Genomic DNA, 21,046 nt, shown 5'->3' on the forward strand with positions numbered 1-21,046 from the left:
ACGTCACGTCCTGAGCGAAACACCTGAACCGTAACCACATCTGAAAGCTTTTCACAGACAACTCAACTCAGACCGGCAAAAGAAAAAGACTGAAGGTTTTCATATAGATGAAGCAATCGTCCAGCACCAAGAACAGAACCACAACAAAAACACACAGAGAGACGTTGTGAAGAGAGTCTACGACAGCATAAAGACTAAAGAAGAAGCGGTGGTTAGTCAAAAACTGTGAAAAAAAGAGCAAGTGAGCAGGCGACAGATGATAGATCACAAAACAAAAGATACCTTCTTCAACATCTGAAATATAGTCCTCACTGAGCATTTCAGGCACATTGGCTCTACGAACTGTGCGGTTTAAATCAAGATAAATCATCATTAGAAATGATACGTAAATAAACAAAAATACAAATGAACAGCAGAAAAAATTATTTACCTTCTTCGTCAGACATGTCCAAAACCTCGTTCATGGTTTCTGGAACATTCATTTTATGTTTGTCTGTCACTGTCTGCAAATACAGAAAAACAACAGACAGCATGATCTCAAAGCAAGGTTTTCTCCTGACCTGTACATGTGTGTGTTAGGAGACGGTATAGATCAAAGCGTGACCTCATGTTTTACTGTAGTAACATGTCATGTTAAATACACATCGATTCATTCAGTTATGTGTTGTGTCTCTCACCACAGTGGTGTGAGTCTCCTCGGTCACAACTTTGAGTGTGTCGACGACAGAGATGTAACCCAGACGTCTGGCGATGGATAACGCTGTGTTTCCATTCTGTAAATCAAAGAAAACACACAATTACTGATATGAAGCCGAAAGAAAATGAATCCTTTTTGCATTGCATTTTGGAAAGGATTCATTAATCCAACCATTCACTTTAAAAAAGCATACGGTAAATGAAACATACCATGAAGTTATCAATGTGGCACCATGTTAACACACATAACATGTGATTTACTGATCGCTAAATAACCAAAACATATGAATGTTTTTCTCTCCCCAACATGTTTAACTTCAGACGACATGTTTTATTAACCCACTCAAGTCATTTGGATTACTTTAATGATGTAAGTTTGTGTAAGTTTAAGTCTCAAATAAGATATCACAACAGCATTTTAATATCAAATTATTAAGAAAGAAATGAAGTCATATACATCTGGAAGGACATTAAAGAATGTTTATTTTTAGTGAATTAATCCCAAATGCCAGATTCCACCAGCAGAATTTAGGCCGTGTTCACACTTGACTTTTTTGACAAGAAAAGTTGACAATGGCGCTTTTTTAGTTAAGAAAAACGCTCGCAGGATTGTGGTTACAAATAGCAGCTGGCAGTGTTCAAAGATAGCATTTGTGCACGGAGCCATCTTAGAGAGAAAGGCTTCATAGGCAGCGTAACGGAAATCTATTTGAATTATAAACACAGAGCATCTTTGCAAAACCAATGACATATTTAAAACTACAATACAAATTTTCTCGCTAGAAATGCAATCAGAATTTATTCACAGTCAAAATTAAACTCACATTTATACAAAACTACGCTCCAACGGTTGTTGCAGCCGTCATTTTATATTTTCGAGTTTGAACCTTCTCGACCAATCACGTTCCTCGCATGTTGTTATGGAAACGGCAGGTCTCTGTCATTGGTGAGCTTTGTAAAAGGTGCTTAATGTTGGGCGATCTTTTAAAACACGGTTTACTCCATAGGATTATAATGTAAAACAGATAGAAGTCAAGTGTGAACATGGCCTTACGCTGCATTTAATCCAAGATATAATCGAATATTTAACGTCAGCTTTCGTCTAGTGTGTTAAAATCTTACGCTTACCACTGTCAGCTCATTAGGTGAAGCTCCATTCTGCAGCAGAAGATTGATGATGTGTGTGTGACCCTGCTGTGCCGCCTGGTGTAGAGGTGTGTATCCATTCTGAACATCACACAACGCAAAACACATTCAAACTACATTTCACATCATCAGTCATCAGAAAATAAACGCAAACAGAGCTACTGAACACATACTGTACACACAGCTCTCTGTTGACATCAGGTCATGTACCTTGTTCTTGGCATTGACTTTGGCCTGGTTCTTCAACAGAAAGTGCACCATCTTCACGTTGCCATAGTGACAGGCCACATGCAGGGGGGTGTATCCCATCTGAAACACACGTGACATGTCAAGCACACCTAACCCTGCTCGTGAGCTTTTTATTTGCATTTCTCATAACTTTGTTTGTAATTGTTTCTAAAATGCTGAATTAATCACAGTATGTAGAAGTTGAATAATAATTATTTTTACAGCATTTGAAAACTGGATTTAAGGTCTATAAACCCCAAATTGAACGTTCTGTCATGAATTACTCAAGTTGTTCCAAACCTGTATGAATTTCTTTGCATTAATATATATAAATATATACATTAATAAATAACAATAATATATATGTATACAGAAAATTGTGCAAATCTCATAGTATAATCTTGAATCAAAACATTCTAAAATTTCCTAAATTGAGAGTGCAGGAATCCAGTGGACTACCATTTTTTGACTACCCCAGAAATCTCCTTGCTGACATTCTTCTAACTATCTTTCTTTGTGTTCAACATAACAAATAGGTTTATACAGGTTTGGAACAACATGAGGATGAATAATTCATGACATATTTTAATTTTTTGTGGATCTGGACATCCTGACATACGCTGATAATCTTGTTTACTCACATATACCGCATTAGCATCAAATAATAACAAAACTAAAGACATTAACCCAGAGTTCGCGTGAAAAAACATTTGTATTGATCCTCATTTCAAGACACAATATGATGATTAATATGATCGTCTTTACTCAGTGAGACACAGAATGTGAAACAGACTTTGTTTGTCATGAATGTGTTTTTATTCCCTGACTGTGTGTGCTGTGATCTGATGTTTTCTGTGGGTCATTGTACTGAGTATTGATCTGAATCTCTCAGCATGACCTCGACCTTCAAAGCCGGTCGATGTTTACACATGAGGGGACGGTGAGGAGACATGACATCAGGATCAGCCTCTGTGCATGTGTGTCATGAACCCCTGTTTAAATCTGAATACTTATCAAAATAACTTTCATTTAATACACCATGGAGAAACACTTCATTTTCCAGAATTTCTCAAATGTATTATTTATTGTGTTGTGTTGTCTGTAAAGGTTGACATCGTTTTTTTGTACCTTCGTCTCTGGGTCGACCGTGGCTCCGTGATTGACCAACACCTCAGACACGTTCACTTTGTCCTCTTGAGCCGCTAAGTGCAGCGGGGTCAATCCACTCTGTCAAAAGCAGTCATGAATCAGTCATTGACAGACACTGAACACATCTGACATCAAGACTCCATCTGTGCGGCCCAAATCCTCTACTTCCATCCTATATAGAGTTGTATGTCCGTAACCTCATTATGCACAAAATAGGCAAGAAATAACCGGATGGTCTACAGCTTCCACTGAGATTTGTGAGTTTGAATCGGATGGACACTTTTCTATCCCATGATGCCATGGGAGCTGAGCAACGGTCATATTTCAAACGTGAATCAAATAAAAATAGCGGAAAACTTCAAAGCGGCTGTCTGTTCTTTAATTGTAAGCACAGATGAATGAATTTCTCGTGGATAAATTATGTTTGTACCGACGCCTTGATACAGGTTGATGTTAAGAGGTCAAAAGTCAAAGAGCATACGGGTCACATGACCATAAAACATGGCGGATGCGGTACGTCCGAAATCTATTCATACTACCCCCACACATACTGTACAGAACATACTGTTTAAACGGCCGATAGGTGGGTCATAGTATACGATTTCGGACGCAGCAAAAGAACCTCACAGTGTAAATAAACCACAGTCAACTCGGACCCTCAGCTGATCCCAGACATCTATCCAGAAATTGCTTTGATGCTGAAATCTGAGTGTTCCACTCGGCCTAATTGTACAGAATCCTCACATCTCTAATGAGAGCAATAAAGTTTCACCTTGTTTCCCAGATTGACAGCTGCTTCACGGGCGAGCAGGAGGGTCACCATGTCGACGTTGCCCTCCTGTGCTGCCAGGTGAAGTGGACTGATGCCCTGCCGCGTTATGGCGTTGGTATCCGCTCCGTACTCCAGCAGCGTGGTGGCGATCTCCATCTGGTTCTTCTTGGCAGCTATGTGCAGCGGAGTATAACCGTTCTAGTGAAGAAAGCAAGTGTGTGAGAATCAAGTACGCTTACATCGAAATCACATGGACACAAGAGCTGGTGCTGGATCAAAGATGAACAACGAAAGGCCATGAACTCTGTTTTCTTTCTCTGCATTAGGTCTGTGTAATTCACCCAAAATTAATGGTAATCGACAATTTTGGACTTCAACAATTACAAAAACAAACTTGCATTGATCCTCTCTTCTCTTTTGGTATAAATCCACTGTATAATATATGTATTTATATTAATATAACCGTATATAAAGCACACCCCTTTCCTTTACAGTAGTGGTTCAGCTGTGCGATTTCTTTACATTTATCTTTCAGTTGAATTCACAGTTTGAAGATTTTTTATTTTTCTATGTTGTTTTAAAAGATCATGAGTAATCGTGTTAAATAATCGGGATCTCAATATTGTCCGAAATAATCGTGATTAGGATTTTTGTCATAATCGATCTGCTCTACTCTGCATTGGTGCGTATAAAAAAAATCTTGCTTGTGTTCGTTGAGTGAGACTTACTTGATTTACACAATAAAGTCCTTCTTGCATTGATCAGTTTGAATGCGTTCAACTACGACAGCACTACTGTACGGCACACGACGCCAAACCACAACAAAACTGTGGATTTATGACATTTCCATAAAACGAACGGAGAGAAAAGAATTCTGGGACAGAGTTCCTGAAGAGCAGGTGAATGTCCGTCAGTGACGTCCACATGACCCGTCTGCTTGTTGTTCATCACGGGGTCACCGCATTTGTGCAGGGTTCACACTGAGCCCTTTCAGGGCTGACAAAACAACACAAGCGCTTGAAAAGTGCAGACACGGGTCTTTCTATTCAGCCCCAAACAAAGAGCGGGATAAAACACACAGACAACAGATTCAATTAATAATGGGCTTCATGAGACCACTGATTCTGGAAACTCACGGCAGAACAGTTCCAGATCGTCAACGCTCCGTTCTAAAATCTAGTGAGTTGACTGTGCAGGGAGCATCATAAAGCACTGAAGAACCTTTAAAAGCATTACTTCTACAGCACCATCACACATATCCATTACTAAAAATCAGTCCCAGAATGCACTGTGTCAAAGCTTTTGTGTGTTTGGTGTGTTTGCACCCAATGGAAGCACCTGTGAGCTCTGCAGAGGTTGAAACAGAGACACCCAAATGAACAAAACACTGAAGTATACTATACTATATCAACTGTATTACATTGAAGTATACTTTAATATTAACAGGTTTAAGGTTTAAAACGCCACAGTATCTACAGTTCCTCACAGTATTATTCATGATTTATTTGAGCTGAAACTGACTGAAGTCCTGTTTCACCGTTGCTGGAGATTTGCATGTCGTCTTTATAAATAATGCTTTTTTGGAGCCAGTCACTGTGGCATGTTTTTCATTTGCAGTCATTTCCCCTTAAGATAACACCAGACATCTGATGTCAGATCATAGAGGAGTTGTTGTTTTAAGAGTACGGAGGTCAATGACATCAGTTTCAGGAACTTCTCTTGTCGAGAGCAATTTAAATGTGTGTCACAGTGAAGTGAGAAGAGAATTCAAACAACAAAACTGAGCAAGAACACAAGCAGGAAGTGGACGTGTGTAACGGCACGGACATGATGCTTTATCAGGTGAAATCTGTGTGTATATCTGTGTGTGTGCGTGAGTGTGTGTGTGTGTGTGTGTGTGCGTGTGTGTGATAGATATACACGTATGTGTGTGTGATTTGTGTTACCTTTGCGGCGGCGTGTGGAGACGCTCCCTGATCCAGCAGAAGAAGAGCCACTTTCTGATTATCATAGTGTGCAGCTACATGCAGTGGTGTTAGTCCACTCTAAACACACACGGTCCAGGGATCAAAGGTTATGTGTGTGAAACAGGTGACATCATACATCACTTTTAAGTATGTGGACACGGCTGCAGTGTAAATGTACGCAGTATACATGAATGTACTGAAGAATCAAAGAAAGAAAACAGACAACAGCACCAGTGGTGAAAGATTCACCTCTTATTCACATATGCATTCATTCATTTATTTATTAATTAGAATTAATTATTTATTAGAATGATCTTACTCGTTGTATAAACACCATGCACTGTGCTGTGTTCTAACTTATCTATTTTTCCTGTTTGCCCCTGTAAAGCTGCTTTGAAACAATACACATTGTGAAAAGCGCTATATAAATAAACTTGAATATTTTATATTTTAAACCCACAGACGCTGAAAATATATGAAGAGTTTGGTTCCGTTTTAAAACATTTCCAAAAATGTTTTTTTTATTGAGGATTCCAATTAATATCAATCAAACTGCAGATGGTTTCTTTTGATTTAAGCCATAATAACTCAAATGATACAGCTAACTAACACAATAAAACAACAAAAAAATGATTTTTGAAGTTCTCTCATTTTGGAATCAAAACTCTTCATATATTGATGTTTTGAACTTGCATTGTGTTTTAGAGGTATTTATGTGGATCAAAAAGGAAATCCTCAATGTTTTAGCATGAACTTTATAAAAAAAGATTAAAGTCTTGTGTAAAAGCCCAATGATTAATATGTGTATACAGCGTATTGTGTGATAAAATGTGTACAGAATGAAGTCAACAGTTCCAGTTTGTGTAATGTCAGTAAAACTGAACTGGAAACAGCCGTCGTCATGTCCATCAGAAACACAATCTGTGATCTGAATGTGTCTTGCATCCACAATAAACACAAGCTCACAGAGACACGAGACTCAGTTCAGTTATACAATGCTGGAACTTCAATTCTTTTGGTTCCAGGTCTTATTTTTCTGATGTTTGATTGCATACAATTTCAAATAAATTTCCATATTTTATAAAATGCCACAAAATCTGTGCCCACCCCTTGATCCATCTTGTCGCCCCCCAGTTTGAGAACCAGTGATCTATAGTAGTGCTGAAGCTGATCAAGACGGGCTCGGGTGATTTTACCTTCCCAGCGGCGTCGGGCGGCGCTCTCTTCTGCAGCAGTAGGTTGGCCACTTCTATCTTCCCGTACTTGGCGGCGACATGCAACGGCGTGAATCCTTTCTGCAAACACGAACGGGTTGAGATTCGGTGTGACGTGCAAAACAGTTAGAGACGCCTTATATTAAACACAGTCTGTTTAGGGTGGGGTTGAAAAGCTGCAAAAAACTGACTCTGAGATTGAGCAAAAAACTGTAATGTGTCACAGAAATGTGAAGTAATCCTGAAGCCGTTTAGCTTTAGAGAAGAAGAATACGTATTACACAACACACAAACACAACAGCGCTCACATCTGCCGTTTCGCTAATGTCTAATAATAGAACTATTTATATATGATTTCATATATTTGTATGATTATTTTACTGTATAATATTTCCATTAAATAAACGATTTGTTGAATTTTGTTGTATGTTCATTTTATTAAATGAACAATTTGTTGAATGGGTCCTGTAATTTGGTCGCATTTAAATAAAAACGTATTGTATATTGACATCTAGAGGTTGAGCTTGGTATTTGGTCTTATTTTGAAATTTTGGAGAAAGGAGTTTAGCCAAATAAATAGTTATCAGAAATAATCTACAGTTGCTCTATTGTTTGTGAATGTATACTGGAAGTTCAGTTGGGGTCACAGAAGTGCACATGCGCAGTAATGTTTGCTTATGTTGTCTCTTTGAAACTGTCTATAGATTATAGAAGAGAAAAAAATCTGAAATAGTGTAGCAGGTATAATAAATAGATATTATGTGTACATACATACATCTAAGAATCCTTTAGTATTGTTATTTTATTGTTATATGGTTTTACTACAGTACTTCCAATTTTGATATTTATCACTGAACCTAAATCTTGGAAATCCTGAATTTTTATCCATGATTTTTACTACAATTTACTTCCCTAAACAATAGATTATTTTTATCTAAACAGAAAATTGAGGTCGGACATCTTGAAAGTCGTTATAGACCACTTCAGAAGACATAAACAACAAACTGCGAAAAATGACTTTCTTACTGAAATTCACTGAAATTATATATATTTTTTCTAATAACAAGACTTCTTTTCTTAGGTCATTTTGCTCATCAAGAAAATGCATCTTGATTCAAGATTTCTTTGACATTTGTACTGGAAAACAAGACCAAAATACAAAGTAAGAAAGTCATTTTTTGCAGTGCTCTGGTCCAGAAGAACCTTCTGTTTAAACAAAATACAATAGACAGAAAATTCATAAACGAATCAGAATGTTAAACTAACATAAATGTTTTTTTTATACAGTAGGTGCATCTTTTGCATACATCTTGCGGAGTAGTCTATAGTTTTATTGTCCTGCGACAGCTCAGCAGAACCTCGTCTGACAGCAAAAAGCAATGAACAAACCCGTCAGAATCAGACGCTGATCAAAACAAAGTCTGTTTTCAGACTTAAACAATATCTAGCACATAAGAGTTTGATTATGGTACAGCAATGATCTATATATGATATGATCTAATCGGATGATTACGTGACTGACCTTGGTGGTGATGCCGAGAGACGCTCCACTGTCCAGTAGGATTGATGCGACGTCTTTGTGTCCGTCTCGTGCAGCCAGGTGCAGCGGTGTGTATCCGGAGGAGGTGGTGGCGTCCGCTGAAGCTCCGTGTTTCAGAAGCAGCTGGACTATATCAGGCTTTCCCAGACGACTGGAGATGTGCAGCGGCGTCTGATCGTCCTACACACAAACACTCGCTCTGTACTTTCGGTACAAAATGAATTGATGATCAACGGCACTATGAAAGCAGCACACAGATCTCACCTTGGCCTTAGCGTCCAAATCCGCTCCATTCGCCACCAGGAATTTCACCACGTTGGTCTGTCCTGCCCTGGCAGCCATGTGCAGCGCCGTCTCGCCTCTCTGAAACACACACAAAAGAAACTTCAGGAGAACCCTTCTACTGAGTTTGGACAGTAGGTCTTTGTGTGCGAGCGCGTGTTGCCGTCTTTGTTGTGACTGCTGTGATGAGTTGCGTGTTTCTATGGTAACAGCGGCTCACTGTCGGTCTGATTACAGTCTGACTGTCCTGTAATTACAGTAGCTCTATAAGTCGTGGTCAGACGCTGTTATTATTACTGAGAAAGGCTCTGAGAATCCAAACCGAGCCGTGACACATAACACAGCTGACGTCCGGAGCTTTACTAAAATGTTTGTTTTGCTGTGATCTGTTTCTTCGTGTCACAACAGTTGATGTGTGATGACCTTGAAGTCTTCTCAGACCTACCATGACCTCCAAGGTTTTATGCTTTCGTAAAAGCTGCAGGCATTTTTAATGTGGTCAACTTCAATGTGAACGTTGGAAACTCACAATGCATCATGGGACATGAAGTGTTCTGTCTCACAGATCGGGAGGAAATTGAGGGAGAAAAATGTGTCGTCTATGTTTGTGTGGTACTGCTGGGGCGGGACGTCTGTACTCACCACATTCATGCTGTTTGGAGACGCTCCGTGATTGGTCAATTGAGTCACAATGTTTTCATGGCCCATAAAAGCGGCCACATGAATGGGCGTAAGTCCAGACTGGCGGAGAAACAACAAATTACGACCTCATTCCAAAACAACACACCTAAACAAATGGATCTGCCTGGCTTTCTCCCTGAGTAAAAACACAGATCCTTATAACGACAGAGAGTTTGTATCAGGCCTGAATGTGAAAGCGGTTCAGTAATGGAAGCGTTATTATAAACGTCACATGAACATGAAGTGATGTGAGGTCTGTGCACTACTGTAGCTGTAGTGTGATACTGTAGCGTCACTTCTGTTCTGCAGACGTCCGACAGAAAGTTCTGCCTGGATTTAGCAACATCGTTTCACAAATTAAATCCTGCACGTTTTTCCTATTACTGAACACATCATCTAAACAAACTTAGAAAACTATACGTGAAAAAAACGGATAAGAAAACAGAACTGCATTGCACTATAATTGAACTTTCTTAGGAAAATTCTTAGAATAAATTTAACATAAATGAAATTGTTTTTAGCTGTATTCTGTTTTAAGAGTTTCTATCAATTTACTGCAAAACAACCCACATGACAAAATACTGTAGTGTACTTCTGTCAGGTTCACTACTGTCAAAATGATTGGCAGTTAGCATTCAGTTTACATGGACGGTACGGTTAGTTACTTATGACATTTAAGTGTAACACATCATTAAAATGTAGTTGAGACTTATGAAAAGGAAGAACAGAAGTCGAGTCCTGACTGTACATTTGAGGTGGAGCTGGGGATGGAGGAGGGCCATTTGCTCATGAGCAACATGATAAGCTGCTATTAACGGAATTAAATTTAAAATGTAAGCTGCGTCATATCTCTATAGGTAGATGAGGATCAGCTGATGCGAGCTTGACTCACGTGACCTGCCAGAAGTAACGCTTTACACTTGATTTTAGCAATTAGTGTTACAGCCTTTGCTATTTCAATTGAAACGGGCCTCAAAACAGAATACTTATACTGGAAAAAAAAATCCCCCACCATCACATGGTGCCAAGCACCAGAGTTAAATGTTATGGAGAGAAAAGTGTCATCAAAATTATTTTTAAAAGAAACTTTAAGAAACTCTAGATTCAAGAGAGGGGACAAAAAAATCCTGTAAGAATTATTTTAAATTGAAATATATGCCAGCACGGCATTAAACGCAACGTTATGAGATCGCTGGATGAAGGAAATCTTTTGCAGCACTCAAAAGTGGAAAAATATGCTTTTTGTATTTAATGATGAATATTTTCTCCACCAACTAATTCACTTTTGACAATTTTATCTTTAACATTAGATCTTACATTTGATTTTAACAAAATTATGCTCAAAATGTTTGCTCATTTTTATTCTTAACAAATAATCCATAAACAATAAAATAGTACTATAACAAACGGCCTCCGCAAAGGTGGCGCTGCTTTGTCCTACGGTATTCAGCAGTATTAACTACAGTGAACTGATCAATTACAATAAATACTGCAGAAAATCGACTTGTTTGTTAATCGTAGTATACTGTGGTGTATTATTATAATTAATGCACTTTGTTAATGTATACTACAGTATTCTACTTACATTTAACTTCAAATACATTATAGTTTCTAAGAATTTTACTACAGTTTACTACAGTAAATACTAAGGTTCCAAATACTAAGTTTGGTTCCAAAATGAGATTACTTGTGTATATTATGTTATCACATTTTAGTTATCTGTATTTTTTGCATTATTATGGCTTAAATGAAAACAAAGCAACTGCAGTTTGATTGATAATAATTGGAAGGCACAATAAAAAACATGTTGTCTCAATTTGGAAGCAAACTCTGCATTTTTTCATATTTTTTTCAAAAAAAAAGGGACGGAGTGAATGTTTTGCATTTGTGTCTCACCTCAGTCACAGCCTGAATGGACGCGCCGTGTTTCAACAGAAGCTCCATCACTTTGATTCTGTTCTTCTTGCAGGCGATGTGAAGCGGAGTGAAACCATTCTACACAACAGAAGAAAGAAAGAGTTCTTGAGTTTTTGTTTCCAGCTGATGAGAATCCAGTTGCTTTTCCCCCTAACCATACGACTTCACAAAGCTTTGTTCCAACACACGTGGCTCTTGCTGCTCAATGCTTGGCAAGTTCCTACTCTTTCCTTCTTCCGTTTTTTCCTCATAAAGTTCAGCGACACGCCCGTCCTGTAAGCATTACTTCAGAGCATGACAGTATGCAATGCGCTCATGGCCAAGAAAGGCTTTTGTACAGATCTGCATGACGCTGCGCTGAAACAAAATGTGTTTCATGTTATAACTCCTGCAGTACTCCATCTACGGAGGAAACTAGAGGAACTCTGATTGTTTTGGATTCAACTGTTTGTCACGTTCTTTTCCAAATAGAATCAACATTCTAGCGGGCCTTAAGACGATGTGACTTTAGGGTTTATTCTTTAACAGTAATTTGATCAAGCCTTCACCCCTTCATTTCAGATTTTATGGAATGATGAAGCCTAAATTTTAGTTTTGTGTTTGTATGACCGGACTGTCGAGAACATCTCTGAATTAGTTATTGCTCTCTGCGCTTTCAGTGCTTTGCATCCTTCAATGACTTAATGACATCACTGTATGGTTTTATTATGGTAAAAGTGTAGTAACATGGTTGTGGTTTCACTACAAAACCATGGTAAAACTTTGTTACCTGAAGTAAAACCACAGTTAATCTGTTGTTCTCATAGTTTAACTATAGTAGCATTCATATTTAATAACAATTATGTAAAGACTATATATGCCTTAAACCTTTATTATATTTATTATATTATTATTTATATTTTCCCTTTATGCAGTATTTTTTTATAATAATCTTTGGAGCTAACCTGACCTACATTTCACTTCAGGTTGTAAATTCTCTATATAATAAACCGTGTGTGTGAAAAAATAAAATCTTGAAGTTTGATTCAGTTTTACCATTGTAACTATTGTAAATGAGCTGTATATTTTTATTGTATTGTTTAATTTAGGGCAATTCCAGCGTTATGGACGTGACATTTTGCGTTATGGACATGATAAAAAATGCTCAGAGAATGAATTTGTTACAATTATATTGAACCATCTGTTTATACTTTACTGAACCCTTGTTGATCGTCAAAACATCAAAAAATGTCAGTCTATGAAAAAAAATTATATCAAAAAAATGGTAATAAACATGTGTTATGGATGTGACAAAAAAAGGATGTGGTTTTTGGGAGACGATAAACTTTGTAGGATTTCTGTAAAATAAAAAGCACAATCCTGAAGCAAAAATACCCAATGAATGGAGAAGAGATGTCACTTTATAGAACATCAAATAGTTTCTTTATATTCATTTTCATGTGTTCATTTATGAGGATTATGAAGCGTTATGGATGTGACAATCCTGTAAATGCCTTTTACCTGACAATGACAAATCATGAACAAAAAATAAAACAAATGCTTTACAAATCTCAAGAGAGATCTCACATGGGTATCTGAACCACCAAATGTTCAAATCTGTGCTGTTACAGTAGTAAAAACCGCTGATAAAAACTTGTGTGTCAGATAACAGTACACTCACCAGTGCTTTGGCATTGGGGTTGGCGCTCTTATCCACAAGGACTTTGGCAACTTTGTAGTGTCCACAGTGGGCAGCAACATGCAGGGCGGTCAGATAGTCATTGGTGACGTCGTCCACTGGCACCTCGTGATGGAGCAAGAGCTGAACACAGTTCAGATGATCTCCCTGTGTTGCCATGTGCAGTGGCGAGAGACCGTTCTGTCCAAACACACACATACAGAATCATGCTGAAATCTTCCCTTCAGAACAACGTTCAATTCTTCCTTTTAACTCGGCCATCAGATTGATCAGATCTACAACTGATGCGCTGAAGTGCTTTGTGAACGCGCACCGTAGACTGACAAACCAGAGGAGAATTTATCCAATAATGTTTTTATTTTGGTTAGTTTTTCATTTCTTGCCACTTTTCAGTTGAGTTTTCAGTTCAGTTTCAACACAATTCAGTTGAGCCACTATGAGCGGATGGACCAATCTAACGATGTCTTTCTCTGGACCTTGACAACAATTATAACCATGACGTCTATGAGAAGGCCTGGAAATCTCTTGGATGTGACCTAAATATTTTTATTTGTTTTCTCAAGACGCCGGGAGGTCTTTAAGGGGCGCAAACACGTGTTTTTCTTTGTCTTTGGAGTTGTATAAGTTGCCCATGCATGTATTAATTGCAGAAATGAAAGTGTTTGAGCAACACCCTTGGGAACAAATTGAGTCTTTCTCAAAACTCTTTTAAAATGTAACAAAGTCTCTATCTAAACTTAAACAACTGCTCCATTGTGACATTAACCGGACGGGAACATTATCTGCGAGCGGGGTCTTGTTTTGCTTTCTGATTCCAGGAAAGTGTTCAGCGAGGGAATGGAAACGTCATCGACATCTGTGTCCAGTTCAACAGACCTCTGACACTCTCGCTCACTTTCCTCCAAACATTATTATCCTCACATACATTAAGTATGATTATAGAGTAAGATGTCTTTAGACACGTACACTCAAACACCTTCATCTGCTCTATAAGTGCAGACAAAAACGATCAAAGAGAAATTTCGGCAAAAACAACAGACAACGGTGAATTATTATCCTATTAACTGTAGAACAGGTTTGGTGTGGCTGTACCTTTGTCTTTGAGAGGATGGGCGCTCCACGATCCAGCAACATCTCCACCACTTGTTCATGACCGCTCCTGGCTCCGCAGTGTAGAGGTGTGAGTCCGTCCTGCAGGTGGACGACAGACACACACTGATAAATCACAGATGCGACATGAGAGACGGCGTTTCACTAAAGAAAAGATGCGCGAAACATCTGCATGTGATTTCTCTTTAATACTCTTGTGCCAGACACATGAGGCCTGCGGCTGTTTGCATTTATTACAATAAGCCTCACGTATCCCTCAATTACCAAATTCCCTGTTCATTATAAAAAACATCTAACAGAGTCTCTAAAATGAACAACAACCGAATGCGCTTGTTGTGAAACGTGGTATGCGATAAAGTTATAAATGATAACTTGTAAAGGTCTTTTTCAGTCTTGTGCAATAGAAGCAGCGATGAAACATGTGCTCACAGTCTCTGAGGAGATAAATACAGAGATCGAGTGAAGAAAGAGTTTGTGCGGTTGGACTGACTTTAGTTCTGGCATCGATGTGAGCTCCTCTCTCCAGCAGCAGTCTGACCATGTTGGCATTTCCTCGTTTTGATGCCACATGAAGAGGTGTGATGTCATTCTAAAACAAAAACAAACAAAACAGAATTGAAGCATCAAGTACGTTGACACGTGAAATGATCTTTCCTTTCTTTGTAAGAACAAAGGAAATGATTTTCACAGGATAAGTACATGGCCAGAGAGAGTGTGCAGTATATTCTTATAATAGAAACACAATTTAGTTTCTCAGACATAACTGGAAAGAACACAATTATCAACTCAATGATTCAACTCTAATTATACAGATCATCTCAAAATGACTGAATACTGTATGAGTTATGATCTGTCCTGGATGATGCGGTCCGTCATCTAGATTAAGTTCTATTTGACTCATAAACATTTAAAAGAAAAACAGGAAGATTATGGCCTTGGAATTGCAGATAGAACCTAATAAATTCATACAAAAAACGGTGATAACAATTTTTTTATTGTTATTGTTTAATATATTGATCTCAGATGTTAGTAGAAAGATCCATTTTCTCCCACCAAAAAGATTCTAATGATGTCACACGTTTGCCCAGAGCTGCACTGACACAGATGTAACTCTACCCCACATTCTGAGCTACACCGCCCTCTAGTGACAGCTCACAAAATCTACTCAAATGATTTCAAATATTGGGACCTGTGAGGTTAAAGACATACAGTCCAGTTTTAGCATCTAGTGGTGAACTAAACACAACAAGTAAGAGTCTTAATTGTCATTCATTGTCATCATCGTGTTTTGCTAGAATCTGACAGACATCACTGAGCAGGTGTCCTGACATCACACCTAACACACCTGTTTCTGCAACTGAAACCTGGAAGCATCATGCGCATGTGAGCCAATCAAATGTTATGAGGGCGGGGACGGACCATCGGTTTGTAAAACAATGTAAGATGGGGAGCGTTTAGGAAACCTCACACTTATGGTGATTATACAGAAGGCTGAGATCTGAATATGACACGCGTGTACTGAACCACCGAGTGAAGAGATATCACATCTGTGTACAATAATGAATGCTGGATGGAAGACGTCTGGTGTAGTGTATTCCACAACATGAAGTCACACATTTAGAAGTCACATCTGTGGATTCACATTTCACTTGAGTTAGGGTCAAGAAGGATCAGGGTTACAGTGTGTGTGTGTGTGTGTGTGTGTGTGTGTGTGTGTGTGTGCGTGTGCATGTGTGTGTGCGTGTGTGTGTGCGTGTGCATGTGTGTGTGATCTAATGGAGGGACACTAACAGCTGAAGAGAATCACACATCCTCTCTCTCTCTCACTCTCTCTCTCTCTCTCTCTCTCTCTCTCACTCTCTCTCTCTCTCTCTCTCTGTTCTTTCACTTTCAGAGAGTTTAAGTAACACTGCATTCCCCTCTGTTACACAATATTTCACCCTGTGGAACAGAGTGGAAATATAAGGGCACAGCTTTACATGTTTTACAATGTGATTAATATATTTGTAATGTGATGTGCTTTTATGTAACAGGGTGGAAGATGTATGTGTGAAACAGGCATACTAACAGGGTGGAACGCAAAACTGTGGGCGAGGAACTACAGCGCGGTTCTACTGTTGAGGAAAATGAACGATTTAAGAGAAAAGATTTGTTTAGGACAATTTTATTTCGTCAGGTAGGAAACAGCACCACGGAAAAACAAACACCTGCTGAGTGATGAGTGATGTTGGTACCCTACCCAAATGTGTATTACTTTGTAACTAAACCTGGAGCACATTCTTCTCAATTCAGTTTGTGATCTAAACATATAAGATGAATATCGTCAAAATGACTCACTCTAAAGGTCATTGGTAAGTGTCTCTGAATTGTCAAAACGCCTCTCGAAATGCTTGCTACGGATTCAAAAAACAAATTTGTTTATGACGGACGAAAATATTGGAGGCAGTGTGTAAATGTGATTGACACAACTTGAGGTCCTGTTCATCTTTTAACGTGCGGAAATTTTGGACTCGATGTGCAATGGCTTTAACTCTACTGCTGTTATTCTGAAGTCTTCATATCACTGCAGCTGGAGAATCTTACCCGCGCCTTGAAGTCCACAGCCGCCCCGCGGTTCAGGAGCAGCGTCGCTACATTGATGTTGCCATAATGAGCTGCAATGTGCAGAGGGGTGAAGCCACTCTGGAGAGAGAGAGAGAGAGAGAGAGAGTTAAAGCACAGGGGTCAACATGTCACAGGGTTGACCTCTGATCACCTGACCTGACCTCATCCTCTACATATGAGCATGACATCAGGTCAGTAATGAGGCGTCACACACCCTTCACCGGATCCCTCCGCACCACACCAACTCAATCCTGACAATTCATCACTTAACTTTATGTTGTGGTGCTATGAGAGGGAAAGATGAATCAAGCCTCGATAGACACCAACCCTCAGCCAAAGGTGAAGACAGACAGAGCACTTTAGTGAAGATGAACCCATGCACACAATACACTGCATGGGCTGTTAGATTCACAACATCACAGTGAGGAGATTTGCAGTATTATGCCGTTTTCAATGATGTGTACAGTATATATACTGTGAATCTGAGATTCCGGAGTTATCTGTAAGTGAAGATCAGAGCGTGTGAAGTTTACTGAATGACTCTCACTGGTTATACCGTATAGACGTCATGCAGTGCAAATGTGAGCTGTGAACAAGTAACAGGACAACTGGAGCGAATATGGCAGCCATGCTGACTGTGAAAGAGAAAAGACATGATGAGATGAAAAATTGAGAGATGTGAGGACTGATGGATAGACAAGAGAAGAGTAGACTAGGACTGAAATGATATCAGGTTTGACTACACCATTATCATGAGCAACATAATCCACAATGATGACATCATCACCATATAAACGTGTGATCTTTTTTTCTTCTTCTGTCATCATTTACTTGCCCTCTTGTCATTTCAAACCTTTATACCTTTATGACTTTCTTTCTTCCGCAGAACACAAAAGAAGATATTTTGAAGAAAGTACTGGACCCCATTCACTTCTATTGTGCGGACACAAAACCACTGCACAAGTTCACAACATTCTTCAAAATTTCTTCTTTTGCGTTCTGCGGAGCACTATCGCTATCAGTCAAATTATTATTTTAGTTTGTCTTTTGTTTGATCAATAAATTATGCTCAATCATATTAAATGTGTTTTTAACATCACATTTGTTGTGAATAGTGAGACACACCCACATAAGAAGAAATGAGAAGTAATAAGATTACAAGATAAAGAGGAGAAAAGACGACACAAGAAGAGAAAAAAGAGATGACAGGAGATGAGAAAGAGAGCAAAGAAGAAGAGGTAAGAAGAGAAAAGATGAGAAGGGGAGTGAAGAAAGGAGAAAAAGGGAAAAGAGCGTTGAAGAAGAGAGGAGAAAAGAGAAGGAACGAAAAAGATAAGGAGAGGTGAGGAGACAAAAAAGAGAAAATGGGCGCCACTAATGTGGTGACGGGCGGAGATGAGAAGACGAGAGCCTAGAAAAAAACAAAAAGTGAAGATGAGACGAGATGAGAAGTGATGAGAGCCATGAAGAGAGTAGAGATCAAATGAGAACAGACAAAAGTCAGTAGCTGTTTCTTCTGGCACCTGCTGGAGGGACGGGGTGGCCGGGGAGACGGGGTGGCCGGGGGAGCTTAAGTCATGCATGAGACAGAGATGAGCATTCTGCAGCTGAGGAGATCCACACAAACTCACACACACGTCTCACCCTACATGGATTTAACCCTTTGACGGTTCCTGTACACCTCCACGAGGTGACACTCTCCATGAAGAAGAAAAGTTTGGCCAAATCATTTGATATTCAACCTAAAATCATCTTTGTGTGAACTCTGGTGTTATTGTCTGTGAACTCTCTCGGCTGCAGACCTCCACCGGTTAAAGCCCAGTCTTTCTGCGTCATGCTAGTGTTCTGCTGCCCGTTAGTGACAAAAGCGTCGATCTACTGAGACAAGAAAGCCATGGGCGGGGCAGCAGCGGTGTGCAGAGTTTGTTTGTGTATACCTCTGTCGTTCTATTCACCATCATCTAGAGAGATCGTCAGAGCAGGAGAGAGAATGATCAGATTAGTGTTCACAAAGTCACAATGGAAGCACAAAGCTGTACGGTGAGCACACGGCGACAACACGTTACGTGTCACACAACATTGCAACAGCTGGACAGGATGGTGCATCAGTTCTACAGTGTAACCGTAACACTGACCCGTGAAACTTCAGTGAGCGTATACAGTTTAGATGAACATTCAATTCATGTAGACTTTTAGTAGGCATTTCCCATCATGCACCACTCATCACATTTCACCTGCATCACCACAGGTACACGTGATCCGATGTGTTTGAAACTGTCAAGCACCATCGAGTTGTAAACAGGAACAAATGTAAACGTTACAAACGTGCGCTTGACGGCGGTACCTTGGATTCCACGTCTGCGTTGTGGTCGTTCTGCAGGAGCAGCGCCGCCGCTTTGGTGTCGTCCTTGCGGGCGGCGATGTGCAGAGCGGGTAAGCGCACCTTACCCTTCGTGTCATTCTCCAGAAGCAGAGACACCACCTGATCGTGACCCTGCTGAAGAGCTACGGCCAGAGGAGTAAAACCATCCTACAAACACACAGCACAACAACCGCTGAATATTACAAACACCCGAGCCACAAGAATTGGATCTTGAATGATTATAGCTTCTTTATCTCAGAGATCGATGGATGGAAGGTTGTGGTCACCTCTGTGGCGATGCTCTGACTTGATCCGTTGTCTAGGAGGAATTTAACAACGTCCAGATGATTCTCCTGTGCAGCCATGTAGAGAGGTGTGAAGCCATTCTGAAGAAACAACAACAGCACACGTGTAAACATACAGTGTGGGTCTCAATCAGGTCCTCTTGCATTATCACACACATTCATTCAATCGTGAGATCTGACATGGGAGGACAAACGTCAACTCGATGTGTCCTGTCAGTAGTATCATAACAGATTTGAGCAAATTTCTGAATGTATTAAATCACTCTCTTTCAATTTTTCGACACATAATGTAGAACTGAAATATCAAAATTAAAGGAAAGTTTGTTTTATTAAAACAGAATTTAGACTAGTTGTTTGGTGTGAGTTTGGTGTCTGTCAATGTTTGTCTGTAGGTTTCTATTAACTTGTGTTGTGTTTAGTGATAACTTCTTTTTCCTTCAGATGTCGTTTCATTTGCATAGAAATGTGATCCTTAATGTTGCTTGTTTTTTAACAGAGATAAATCTCACAACTCATGAAACAGATATCTGATATAACAGACAAAAGTGTACAATTGTCTCTATTTTTAGATGCACTTGGGATATAGACTCTTGAGATAAGCTTCTGTGTCTCTCTCTCTCTCTCTCTCTCTCTCTCTCTCTCTCTCTGTCTCTGTTTCTCTCTGTGTGTGTCTCTCTGTATCTCTCTCTCTCTCTCTCTCTCTCTCTCTCTCTCTCTCTGTGTCTCTCTCTCTCTCTCTCTCTCTCTCTCTCTCTCTCTGTCTCTCTCTGTCTCTCTCTGTCTCTCTCTCTCTCTCTCTCTCTCTGTCTCTGTCTCTCTCTCTCTCTCTCTCTCTCTCTCTCTCTCTGTGTGTGTCTCTCTGTGTCTCTCTCTCTCTCTCTCTCTCTCTCTCTCTCTCTCTCTGTGTGTGTCTCTCTGTGTCTCTCTCTCTCTCCTTCTCTCTTGTACTCTCTAATGGTAGTTTCAATGACAAGGCAGAAACACACATTCTAACTACACACAGCTCTTCACAAAATGAACAAATAAGTGGATTATATTTAGCACATCACTTAAAAAATCATTACGAGTCATCTGAGGACAAACTCAGCGTGAGTTCCCACTGAATTTACCTTATAAATGCTTCTTTCTATGCATTGTTGGGGAGTAACTTGTTATATGTAACGGCATTACATAATTTAATTACAAAATAAAAGTAATTGTAATTAGTTACAGTTATGGTCTTTGCATATTTTCTCATGCGTTTTTTCGTATTTGCCGCTCATTTGTACGCTGTCTCTGAGATGTCAAAACGTCTCTCAAAATGCTTGCTACGCATGCAAGAAATGAAGAAAATCGAACCCAGTCCGAATTTTTTTATTACGGACAAAAATATTGGCGGCAGTGTGTAAATGTGAT

General features: G+C 39.4%; 1 protein-coding gene across 6 annotated transcripts in view; it reads right to left on the bottom strand.

Moving 5' to 3' along the window:
* The window catches only part of ank3b (ankyrin 3b), a 135,354-nt gene that overhangs the window by 47,845 nt on the left and 66,463 nt on the right, over positions 1-21,046 (bottom strand). For all 6 annotated transcript variants that reach the window (XM_056770715.1, XM_056770714.1, XM_056770713.1 and 3 more), the window contains exons 5-24: positions 19,634-19,732; positions 19,329-19,514; positions 18,922-18,945; positions 16,964-17,062; positions 14,871-14,969; positions 14,363-14,461; positions 13,253-13,450; positions 11,572-11,670; positions 9,637-9,735; positions 8,977-9,075; positions 8,695-8,892; positions 7,155-7,253; positions 5,938-6,036; positions 3,992-4,189; positions 3,199-3,297; positions 2,053-2,151; positions 1,825-1,923; positions 678-773; positions 431-503; positions 283-342 (exon numbers count right to left, since the gene is read on the bottom strand). In XM_056770715.1, the coding sequence (XP_056626693.1) occupies positions 283-342; positions 431-503; positions 678-773; positions 1,825-1,923; positions 2,053-2,151; positions 3,199-3,297; positions 3,992-4,189; positions 5,938-6,036; positions 7,155-7,253; positions 8,695-8,892; positions 8,977-9,075; positions 9,637-9,735; positions 11,572-11,670; positions 13,253-13,450; positions 14,363-14,461; positions 14,871-14,969; positions 16,964-17,062; positions 18,922-18,945; positions 19,329-19,514; positions 19,634-19,732 (2,221 nt within the window). The remainder of the gene's footprint in view (positions 1-282; positions 343-430; positions 504-677; positions 774-1,824; positions 1,924-2,052; positions 2,152-3,198; positions 3,298-3,991; positions 4,190-5,937; positions 6,037-7,154; positions 7,254-8,694; positions 8,893-8,976; positions 9,076-9,636; positions 9,736-11,571; positions 11,671-13,252; positions 13,451-14,362; positions 14,462-14,870; positions 14,970-16,963; positions 17,063-18,921; positions 18,946-19,328; positions 19,515-19,633; positions 19,733-21,046) is intronic.

Source organism: Triplophysa dalaica, chromosome 17 (assembly GCF_015846415.1).
Source record: "Triplophysa dalaica isolate WHDGS20190420 chromosome 17, ASM1584641v1, whole genome shotgun sequence".
NCBI lineage: Eukaryota > Metazoa > Chordata > Actinopteri > Cypriniformes > Nemacheilidae > Triplophysa > Triplophysa dalaica.